Genomic DNA, 12,216 nt, shown 5'->3' on the forward strand with positions numbered 1-12,216 from the left:
CATTTCCAAGATTTGGGAGCACAAAGAAAATAGTCAATCTTCATTATTTTCTGTAACACTTCTCAGGAAGGCTGTAAAGTGTTTGGGTCAATCAGAACAAAGGGAGAGAAGTTAAATGTTAGTGCTAGAAAGGCACAAGAACATGCAGGCACTGAAGAACGGGGTATATTTACCTAATAGCTTTCAGGCTTCTTTCAATCGCTTCAGGAGGTATAAAGCTTGTTGCAACATAATGGATTTTATGAGGCAGACAGAAACTCACTTCAAGCCAGTTGTTGATGTGCAATCTCACCACCCCTGTAGTGCAAAGACTTAAACAAAAAATAAATAAAAAAATAAAATAAATACAGCATTTGCTGCCTCTCTCCTGAGTAAAAGCGATGGGCCAGATTCACCCGTACTGATGCCAGAACAACAAGAGAGAAGAGAGACTGCACCTCCCTCCTTTCAGCAGCTGCCAGGGACCAATTTGACTCTAGTCCAGGGGTGGACAAACGTTTTGGCCTGAGGGCCACATCAGGGAATAGAAATTGTATGGCGGGCCATGAACACTCACAAAATTGGGGTAGGGGTGCGGGAGGGAGTGAGGGCTCTGCGGTGGGGCTGGGGATGAGAGGTTTGGGGTGCAGGAGGGTGCTGGGATTGAGGGGTTTGGCGAGCGGGAGAGGGATCAGGGCTGGGGCAGGGGGTTGGGGCTTGGAGAGAGGCTCAGGGGTGCAGGCTCCGAGCAATGCTTACCTCAAGTGAATCCCAGAAGCAGAGGCATGTCACTTCTCTGGCTCCTACGCGTGGAGCAGCCCCCAACCCTGCTAGAGCGCCGGAGCGGGGCCATGCAGCTGCTTCCAGGAGCTGCATGGTGCAGCCCCCAGAGCCTGCGCCCCAGAGCGGGGCTATGCCCCAGCCCCCAACCCAGCACCCCCGGCTGCAGTGCCAGAGTAGGGAAAGCCCCAGACCCTGCTCCCCAGCTGCCCACCCCTGCTCTGGTCCATAAGGCCTGCTTTAATTTGTCTCTTATAGGCTGTTGCATGGTCACAGAATCATACGAATGCCCCAATCACTCTCCCTCCTCCAGCTGGCCCTCACCCCACACCAATGCACCAGGGAGGGAGGAGGATCTCCTGTAAATGTGATGCAGAGGCCTTGTGGTGGGGGTGTTCCGAAGGGAGGTATGGTGGGACTGGAGGATGGCACACGGGGCAATGATGAATTGGGCCCAATGTTTCCATCATAATTTTACTGTATGATAAAGAGGGAGGGAAGTTCCCTTACTGCGCTTTAGGCATTACAGAGCAACATGTCACCACAACACTGATTCCACAGATTCTACCTAGGTGGTGTGTTTCCCATTGACCTGCTCCTGCTTGTCACAGGAAATCATGAAAGTTGCTGTTAAATAGTTCCTTCATTCTAGGAAAGCACAGCAGCTAAAACTAAACTTTTAAACTTGCCCAAAAGAACAGGATTGAAGTGGAGAGAATATGCACTTCAGGAATGATAATGAAGTCTGATCCCAGTGTTTGGCTGGAAAGCAGCTTTAAGTATCTTTTATTTACTACCTCTAGAAAGCAGGACACACAGCAAGCAGGGAGTTTGGGGCAGCCGGCTTCACTCAAGCAGATCTTTGTTCTTGTTTTTAGACAGTGACATATTTACTCCTTATCTTTATGGCATTCACTACCTCCTCCACCACCCAAGTACAAGCACACTTGGGTAAAACACCCCACCCTCTCTGTATTATAAACATACCTGCTCAAAAAGCCATTTCTCGTGACTTGGGTGTGCTGGCTGAGGACATAAAAAAAGCTGATGTCCCATCCACACCAGTGACATCAGCATTTACATTAAACAGTTCCTAAAACAGAGCCTGAAAATCAGTTCAGTACATGGACCCCTAAAACACTGTCTCTAGCTGCAGGACTATCTGGATTAAGAACCACAGAGGTCACCAAAAAACCTCGGTTCTCTCTGGATTGCATTTTTTAGGGTTTTGGTTTTTTAATACATTACACAATATTTTCAAAAAGGTTCTATATTTAAATGATTTCTCTGACAAGCTGTATTCAAAGCGCACTCCCCAACAAAGTTGTTAAAAACTGACAAAGCCAAGCACTGCACATGCCAAGAAAGAGGCAGTTAATCAACCTCAAGAGGCTTGGCTTAAGGGCAGGCAGTGTCCCACTTCCCCTGGATTTTCGAAAACACCAAATACTAGGAATAAAGTTGTAGAGTCTTTGCCAAAGTCTCAATTCCAGACAACCCAAAAGGAAATGTCATCTATGGAGCACCACCTCTGCCAATCCAGGGCTCTCCTTTGGGAATTGATCATTTGCTCTAACACATTTCAGAGTGGAAAAGAACCAAATTAGAAAAAGAACTTCCATTTACCCAACCAGTGTGAAAGAGGGGTCACACTAATCTCCTGACTGCTGGCTAGTTGCCAGGTTTTTGACCAACGGGAACCAGTGGTTTGCAGGCTGCTCTGCTGACGATGCCACTGCAGAGCAGAGAGGGAAGTTTATTGCCAGAAGCACTATTAATCAAAAGTGGGTGCCTTAAAATCAGCTACCTAACTACATTCAGAGCCAAGTGGCCTGACTTTCAGCTGTACTGAAAACCTACGGCTCAGCATCCGTGGTTTTAAATTTTATACCAAAGATTACATTTTTGAAATTTTTGGCCACTTTTTTTTTTAAAGTTTAAACATTTAAAATCAGAGGTACTGTACACCAGTACAGCAGAGAGATTTGCAGTGAAAAGTGTACAAACAGGAACACAAGAACATTGGTTTCTGGCTCTGAGAATTGAGAATTAAAGTCCAATAATTTTGTTAGTAGTTTTTGGAACTGTGCTTTTTCTTTGTGCCAGACACTAGATCTCAGCAGAAGCAAGTCCAGTAATAAAAGTTTCACACAGAAACAGCCCAAGAATTTCCCCTTATCTGTGTGCAAAAAGCATTACAACACCACACTGCACCCAAAGCCCTGGGGTGCACTTCACTGCTTGGCAGTGGCCGGGCTGTGAGGGTGTGTGTTTTTCCCTCTGATACCTTCATTTTATGTCAATCTTCAAAACAGACAAAAATATAATAAAATAAAACAAAACCACCTTCATTGAAAATCCCATTTTAAAAATTAAGCATTGCAAAGTTTCATTTAAATAAATTTCCTAATTATTCTCTGAACAGGTGCACATAGACATTTTCCTGCCAGTATGACTCAGCCTAGAGCTGGCAAGCCCAATTCTCAGTTCAGTATAAAGCCTTTTCATATTGCAGTCATTCTACTGAGACAGCCACCAAAGGAGCTAATTATGTGCCGTATGTGCTCACATGCTCCTTATGGGCACATGAGTCCCATCAATAGCATCACCACCATTCGGAAACAGGGTGGGCAGAAGAGTTTCCCCATAGTGCACCATGTTTCTAAGGCTACAGCAGGGGTGGGCAAACTTTTTGGCCCAAGGGCCACACCTGGGTGGGGAAATTGCATGCAGGGCCATGAATGTAGGGCTGGGGCAGTGATACAGAAGCGAGTGCAGGGTATGGGAGTGGGTGTGGTGTGCAGGAAGGGGCTCAGAGCAAAGGGCTGGGGCGCAGGAGGGATGCGGGGTGTACAAGGAGGCTCAGGGCAGGGGGTTGGGGTGCAGGAGGGGGGTGCAGAGTGCGGGACGGGGCTCAGGGCAGGGGCTGCAGGAGGGATTTGGGATGCGGGCTCCGGCCCGGGACCGCTTACCTTGAACGGCTCTGGGGTGGCAGTGGCGTGCAGCAGAGCTAAGGCAGACTCCTTGCCTGCCCTGGCCCTGCGCCGCTCCCAGAAGCGGCCGACACCATGTCCCTGCGGCCCCTGGGGGAGGGAGGGGCAGAGGGCTCCACGCACTGCTCTCGCCTGCGGGTACCTCCCCAAAGCTCCCATTGGCCGCAGTTCCCCATTCCCAGCCAATGGGAGCTGCAGGGGGCGGTGCCTGCAGGCGAAGGCAGCATGAGGAGCCCTCTGCCCCCCTCCCTAGGGGCTGCAGGGACATGGTGCCGACCACTTCTGGGAGTGGCGTAGGGCCAGGGCAGGCAGGGAGCCTGCCGTAGCCCCGTGGCGCCATGGGGTTGGCAATCCCACTGGCTGGATCCAAAGCCCTCATGGGCCGGATCCAGCCCGTGAGCCATAGTTTGCCCACCCCTGGGCTACAGTGTCGACATGGGGTGGGGGTGGGGGGCGCTAGACACTTCAGGATACCTTTACTTTGATTCGGGTCTGTGCACTTCAGTGTGGGACGCCAGAACCCAAGGTTTGAGCATGAGTCAGAAAATTCTTAACCTAGGGTTAAAATGCAATGTAGACACTCAAGCCCAGGGTTCCCGACAGATCAGCTAACTCAAGTCCCACTATCCCTAAGTTTACATTGCTGTGTAAACAATAGCCTAAATTACCAAATATTCCACCCCAAGTCATGAATTCGCATAACAATTTTCAAATTTATCTGACTGTATGTAGTGTTTACAGAAGTCTGAAAAGTCAGCTTTAAACTGAAGCTATGTTACAGATTTAGCTAGAGTGCAGCTTCTTGCCACCCCATAACACAGAAGTAGTGGAGCAGAACAGGATTCTGTTCTGTGTTGTGCACCATCAAACTCGTTAGCTAAATCTCACCCCAGAATCATTATTGGTAATGATCTGAGCTGCAGAAAGACCACAGCTTTACTCTCAGATCCCAGGCTGAACTTGAAGACCTGGTAGATATCAAATTTGCTTAATTTACAAGTAATGGATTTTTCTATGGAAGCCACTAAGAGTTGGAAGCCACTCTCACACATTCCTGAATCCCACATCCAGTCAGCAGCCAGAAGCCTTTAAAGGGCATCCAAAGTTACACCACAGTACTACAAACTCCCTGGTTTTTCTTGGGCTTGAAGGATGAAATTTAAAACACACTTGTTTATCCTGGCTAAGGAAGACCCAGCAGATTCACCCACAATTGACATACATTTGGTAACAAGCCATCGAGAGTGAACTCTTAAAATACAGCACAGTCAAACAGTATTCTGGATATAATATTCACTCACACCGTTTACAATGCTCAAAGGAAACATGAAAATAAAAATGGACTCCACAGAACAAATTATTAGGGTGGGATCCATGAAGGGACTTAGGCACTGGAAATCAAGAGTCACAGTACCTAATTTTTAGGTGTCCAGAAAAAAAAACTGTGATCCATAAAGATGAGTTAGGTACCATGGGTCCCTGAACAATGAACAGGGAGGGACAGACACCTAAGAATGCAATCCACAAAAGCCAACAAGCTATTCCAAAACTGCCTAAGCTAGCCAAAGGTAGATGCCGGCAAGAGGGGTGTGTGCTAAGGCCCACCCCTCTGTCAAACAAGCACCTAAATCTGTGCTGGGGGGGGGGGGGTAGGGAGCAGAATGAGAATGAGCCAATGAGAATGAGAGAGACACTCTGTAGTCCAGCGGTCAGGGCACCCACTGGGAGGTGGGAGACCTAGGCTTCAGTCTCCCTGCTTCAATGGCTATGTATTTATCCACAGTGGAACAACTTCAGCAGCCTAGATTGACAGGTTTCAGAGTAACAGCCGTGTTAGTCTGTATTCGCAAAAAGAAAAGGAGTACTTGTGGCACCTTAGAGACTAACCAATTTATTTGAGCATGAGCTTTCGTGAGCTACAGCTCACTTCATCGCATGCATACTGTGGAAAGTGTAGAAGATCTTTTTATACACACAAAGCCCACATCAGAATATCGCATAGCTCAGTAGTTAGAGTATTCTCCTGAGAGGTGGGAAACACCCTATTCAAATCCTTTCTTCCTCTTTGGCAGACAGGAGTGAACTGAACCGAGCAGGGAGTGGGGAACCCAGGCAGCAACCTGGAGGGGAGAGGGGAGCCAGGACCCTGAGGGTATCCCGGCTCTAAGCAGAGAGCCCAGGCAGCAGCCCAGCTGGGAGTGAGGAGCTCACCAGGCTCTAACTGGAGCCCCCCCCAATCTGGAGGTGACAGCCCAAGCTGTGAGCTGCTTTCTGAATGACAGCAAACAGCCGATGTAACTAACCTGCAGTGTCTACACAGACACTGTCACCCTAACTATACCGACATAAGCCCTACAACTCTTGTGGAGGTGGAATTATGATGTTGGTGTAGCAGGGCACTTACATCATCAGCAGGAGCAAGGCTATAGTGTGTACACGGACATAATTAGGTCGACCTAACTTTGCAGTTTAGACCAGGGCTAAGTAATAACATCTGAATCCAAAATTCAATGTATTCAATTATCTACATTAAAGTGAATGAGTAATAGTTGTAAGTGTAAGAGTAAGTGTCCACTAATTTTGGTTGTCCACTATGATGCCTTGAACATGATTTTCAGAGGTGATGAGCACCACAGTTCCAATTAAATTCAGCACAGACACTCAGCACTTGTGGAATATCAGATCTGAGATGTCCCAAACTGGGTATCCAAAATTTAGAGATACTTATGAAAATTTTGGCCTTAACTTCTGCACCTCTGTTTCTCCATATGCAAGATACAGATAATTATATTCACTCACCTTTTTACAGCACTTCATCTACAAGTAGAGTGTCCTATAGACATGTTTATTAGATGCTATTCAAAATGTACCCTAGGAAGCGGATTATAGTCTTGTGTTGGTAGCCTGCTCTTTGAAATACAAAGCAGTAGCCATTTGGAGCATTGAATAAGATGTACCCCTTTTTGCATGTACACTACTTGTTATCTGTTATTTATGGCTTTTGGACCAAGCACTGCCATGCACTATGGCTGTTATTGTGTCAGTACATCGGCCTTATTCACGTGGTGATGATGTAATTATTTTGACCTTTTAGTAGCCTCTTCTACTGAACCATGGAGACCAGTTTGTGTATAAGCAGTCTCTGGGCTTGTCCAGATGACTAGTCAGTGCGCTGCAAGGTGGGCTGTAAATCTACAACATACTAGCAAGTCACGCACTAACTGGCCACGTGGACCTTGCTACTGTGCACTAAAAGTTCCCTAGAGTGTGCTGTCTACTCTGCTTTGAAACACTCCAACCTGCCACACACTTAAACTAGCCATCTAGACAAGCCCACTGTCTTCAAAACCATTTGTGGTGTATGTATCTATATAATGGTTATCACTTTTGCTCTGTATTTCACCTTAGAAATTTCTACAAAGCCTGCCTGTATTGTGGGGACATCTGACATTTTGAGAGACAAAGTTGAAACAAAATGTTAACAGAGAGACAACACCCTCATGAAGATTTTCTCTATTTTTGTTCATTCTTGCTTTGGTTGTCACCCTTCCCCTAAAAGAAATCAGTCAGGCTGAAAGTGTGTGGTTGCTCTTGTATGAAAAACTTATCTGGAATGGGATGGAAACAGTAGAGCCCCACTAAAACAGATAGAGGTTTTGAAGAAGAAAATATTAAGTGGTGGGCTGGTGTAAACCTAACAAAGCTTCTCTGCAGCTGTAGTTTAAACTATGGCAAACAGTCTGTTCGGTTACCTAAATTTGGACTAGTGGGAGGGTTTAGGTTTTATGATGGGTGCATGTTTGCAGCTTAGAAGTGAGCTGTAGCTGAGATATTTTGGCCTTCAAGCCATAGCTTTTTGTTCACGTTGTAGGCAGAGTTGTGTGAAAAATGTCTGAGGATCCCAAATGCATTAAAATCTTTTAAACTAATCATTAAAAACCCCTGCTTTCTGAGGTTCTCGTCTACAGCCATTAGGAGATCATGGGAACTAGTGCTATAACTACCTGTAATCATGACAGCCCACCTAATTTATACTGCAATTAAAAAGATAGGAGCATTCAATGAATTGAGCTGTGACAAAGGTTCAGATTTTTATACATCTCATGACACAGAATGAAGCACTAGGGATATGTCAGATCTGACTTGAAATACTCTAGTGCCATCTAGTGGGGAGCACCTTGTAGGAAAATACTTTGAAACAATTGCATCCCCCTCAGTTACAGCACCACAGCTCCAATTAAAAGTCAACTCAGAGGTTTGGCACTGCTGAAAATCAGGTCCAAGATGTTTCAAATTGGCCATCCAAAAAATCAGTGGATGTTTCTGACTTGCTTGAGTGACTTGCCCAAGTGAGCCACTGGTAGAACCAGAAATAGAACCTGGTTCACAACTCCATGTGCCCTATCTACTGCACCATGCTGCTTCCCAGGAGGTAAATTGCCAGAAATTCATACACAATTAAGACAATAATTGGCTACTATCAAGATTTATAACTATTTAATTGCTTTGCCCACCTCAGACTAATCAAAGAGATACAAAGCATATAATGTTGTAAACAACTGTAATTGTACAGTGATGCTGATACAATGCCATAAAAGCAGACTCTAAGATATAAAGCAAACAGCACTTGGTGAGGAAACCATCAAACAAGTTCATTCCAGCTTTAACTGGGATAGACTCTAGTAACGCCTTCAAATCAGAAATAAGCTAGGTAAAATAATTAAAGACAAGATTCCATTGAGCAATGCTCCATGTCAAGGTGAGATAATGTGGGAGAAGTTTCCACTACAGCATGGATTAGGGCTGGGGGGAGGAGGGGACCTACTTCCCCCAGATAGACGTGTACTGGGACAGGGACTATCTCAATGGATGGCAGCTGCTAGTACATTGGGAAAATTGTGTTGGCACCGCTGCTATGTATTATCCGTCCTTACCATGAGTTTTGGTCCTAGATTCAAAATTCTCTCAGTCACTGTTCTCAGCCACTAGATGTCACTGTATTACTGGGCAGTCCCCATAGTCTATCATTCAGTGGCAACCTTAGTGAGTCACAAATAATTCAGAAGGAAGGCAGAAAAACAAGAAGTGAGTGAGAGTTGGATATTCAAAATCCAGGCCAGGAAAAATGTTTTCAAATAAAACTCAGAGTATGTTTTACAGGATTCACACCAAATCCAGATTCTGCAGCTTCTTTCAAAGGGGCCTGAATTTCTTCCAGAAGTTTAAGTTCAAAAGCCATTAATATAGAAGATTTTTGACAATCCATTCCTATCTAAAATGCTTCTCTGGCCCCCATTACAGTAGTATCTAATCATGTGTCTTTAACATATTTATCCTCACAACAATCCTGTGAGGTAGGAAAGTGCTACTACCCCTTTCTGAAGATGGAGAACTTTAGGTCCATAGAGATTAAGTGACTTAACCAAAGTCACCCAGGGAGTCTGTGGCAGAGCAAGGAATTGAAGCCTGGTCCCTAAACACTGAGTCAACCTTCTTGCTCTACTTATCTGCCAAGGCCCCTGGTTCAGAGTTCTCTTCTCCCCCTGCTGTGGTAGCTATTGTCACAACACATGCTAGTGCACCAAATCCAGCCCTTTGCTCTGCATTAAGGGGTTAGCAATGCCATGACTGTCAGAGCAGAAAGACACACAGGCTGGAATTTTCAAAAGGAGCCCAAGGGGAGATGGGTGCCCAACTCCCACTGAGATTCATGGGAATTGAGCTTTTAACTCCTTTAGACATCTTTGAAATCCCAGCCAGAACCATTAACTGGTCAGGCTTTGACAGGTTGCAGTTTATATGCTGCTAAAGGCCTCGCTCATTCAGGCTTCCATGCGCGCACAGTGTAACCAAGTGAGGTGGGGGCAACCTGTGGAACTGCCAACTATGTTACATGGGGCACTGCATAAAATTGTATGTTTTGGGCGCTTGCTGGGAGAGCTGCTGCCCAAAATGCTGCTTTGCAAATAAGTTGTCATTAGGCCTCTTGCCAGCCAGGGAAGAGTAGCACAGTTCTTGTAGCCATGACAAAGACTCCTATCAAGCCCCATAGAAGATAATCCCTGGGATATCCCACTGGAGAGACCAAGACAGCAACTTGGTCTCCATAACGTTTCTGATTTACTCCGACAGCTAAACTCCATATTGCTACAAATCTCCACCTGGTTTAACTTCAAAGCCCAAAGGACCACTCACTTTTTGGGCTCTATACTTGCTCATGTTCACTGCCTGGGATGAGACGGACTCAAACACAATACAAAAATAAAGGCAAACCTCCTCTCTGAACTGGTGTCTCCAGTGATCCAAAAATCACTAATGGGAAGGGACACATAAAATCAGATGAGTTAGTGATAATATACAGGTCAAAGACTTTTCACCAAGAAGCAGAATAGCATGGGCTATCAGAAGGACTTCTCTTACCTGTCATAAGCCTCCTTGAGGTCTCTGGCCAGCTTGCACTTGGGCAGAATGTGATGGAAAGGTGATTGCGGACCTTCTGCTGCTATGGGAAGATTAAAACAAGAAAGCATTCAACTGTTTTCAAAGCAGAGAAACCTTGCTTTCAGACGGTCAACTGAATTTTGCACAATTGTAATAGCAGATTCTGTGGACAGATTAGACAGTGACAGATTCAAGTCCGTTTAATCCACATTCACCTTTCACAGTTGTTTTTTAATTAAGCAAAAGTAATAAGAACTTCTTTTTGAATCCCAACTTTATGCAATATGGGCATCTTCACTAATCTGAGGAGCAACTACTTCTTTGTTTTTACTTCTAAGTTTTAGTTTTTAATGCTTGTAGCAAGACAATACATGTTGTACCCCTGTGAAAGTAAAGCAAGGCACATACACACTTAAGAGGTTAATGCTGATTTATTAGTAAAGCTCCAGAAATTCACTCCATACTCTAACTGTAACAGCTCATGCAACTGGCTCACTCTCAACAGAATTGGGATTCTTCGGTTACAACACAGCAAGTAACGCTTTCAAAACTGCATAGGTCCCACTGACTTTCAATGAGACCACAGGCTCCTAAGTGTCTAAGTCACTTTTGAAAGTGAGACATAGGTTCTTTTGAAAATTTTCCTGAGTGACCTTAAAAAGGGGGACATCTTCATAACAGGTTGAAACAATGCCATGTTACTATCTACACTAGTCATGGAAACTCTACATGCGAAATAGAAAGATCCCTCTTGAGGATGGCCAGAGGGCTTGGCATACAGGGTCACAGAATGGGAAACCTGGATTTGATTACCCGAGGGCTTTCCCACATCTGGATAACAGATGTGCCTTCTGGTGCATTTGCATCACTCATACTCCCCCCTAGTGAATGACAGGAGCAGAGCTAGTCACAAAAGCAACTGAGCTATTTCACTTGTAGAGTGGGGATCTCTATGTAACACAGGTGATCTCAGAGATAAGGCAAAGTGGAGTCAAAGGCAGTCTGAATGATAAAAGCCACAGAACTCCATTCAAACTGGCCCTATTCATGGAGTGCCCTTTGTTTATACTCAAAAGCATGAGAAAGGCAAAAGAACAGCTACATCGAGATATTTGGGGATACCAGAAGAGCTGTCTCAGGCGAATACTTTAGTCTCCTGCAAACTGCAGTTTTCACTGTTTTGGGTTTCAAAAATATCAGATTAAAACTAAAGCTCCTTTGCAAACGCCAACTGTGGGCTCTGACAGACGGGTCAGTGTGCATTAGAGGCTTTACCAACTATGTCAACCATGATTGCTTACTTTGGCTGAAGTTCATGCAGCCACCACCAGATTTTAATTCTCTTCACCTGACTCCGAACATCACCTTGCACAGGAATCATGACAAAGAATCATGCACAAGCTCTGACTGTAGGCAAAGCCACATAGTGCAAACACATGCTCCAATACTGAGACCTTGCTGCATTATGATTGGGCTTTCAGCATTAGCATTTTCAGCGACATTTTATAACTACATGCCACAACATGGCAATAATTCAGAAAAGAGTGACAAACATCTTCCTTTAACACACAAAAGGGTTTGGGTTTTGTTTTCTTAAAAAACAAACAAATGAACAAAACAAAATGACAAGCACAAGAAATTCTGCAGTAAGAGAGCTCTTTCAAAGCTCGGATACACATGGGAGTCTTTAGCAGGAATTACAGAGAAAAAAGAACCACGACAGCACCTCAAGGGCTTGAGATTAGAGTAGGTCACCTCAGGGACTATAAGGGGAAGGGCAAAGTAGAGATAAGGCCTGAGAAGGTCCATTTGTCCAACTGAAATCATACACTGTAAGCAGCATTGTTCTAGCCATGTCAGTCCCAGGATATTAGAGAGACAAGATGGGTGAGGGAATATCTTTAAAAAAAGAGCACTGTGTAAGCTTTAAAGCTCGCCTCTGACCAACAGAAGTTTGTCCAATAGAAGATATTCCCTCATCCACCTTGTCTCTCTGATTGAATCATAGTGAGAATCAGAAAGA

At 45.0% G+C, this 12,216-nt stretch overlaps 1 protein-coding gene across 7 annotated transcripts in view; it reads right to left on the minus strand.

Moving 5' to 3' along the window:
- The window catches only part of NPRL3 (NPR3 like, GATOR1 complex subunit), a 117,833-nt gene that overhangs the window by 75,056 nt on the left and 30,561 nt on the right, over nucleotides 1-12,216 (minus strand). For all 7 annotated transcript variants that reach the window (XR_012641230.1, XM_074965618.1, XM_074965621.1 and 4 more), the window contains 2 exons: nucleotides 10,173-10,254; nucleotides 174-311 (listed from right to left, as the gene is read on the minus strand). Coding sequence is in view for 6 of the 7 variants with exons in the window: in XM_074965618.1 (XP_074821719.1) it covers nucleotides 174-311; nucleotides 10,173-10,254 (220 nt within the window). In the remaining variant the exon portion in view is untranslated. The remainder of the gene's footprint in view (nucleotides 1-173; nucleotides 312-10,172; nucleotides 10,255-12,216) is intronic.

The sequence above is a fragment of the Natator depressus genome, chromosome 10, assembly GCF_965152275.1.
Source record: "Natator depressus isolate rNatDep1 chromosome 10, rNatDep2.hap1, whole genome shotgun sequence".
In the NCBI taxonomy this organism is placed as follows: domain Eukaryota; kingdom Metazoa; phylum Chordata; order Testudines; family Cheloniidae; genus Natator; species Natator depressus.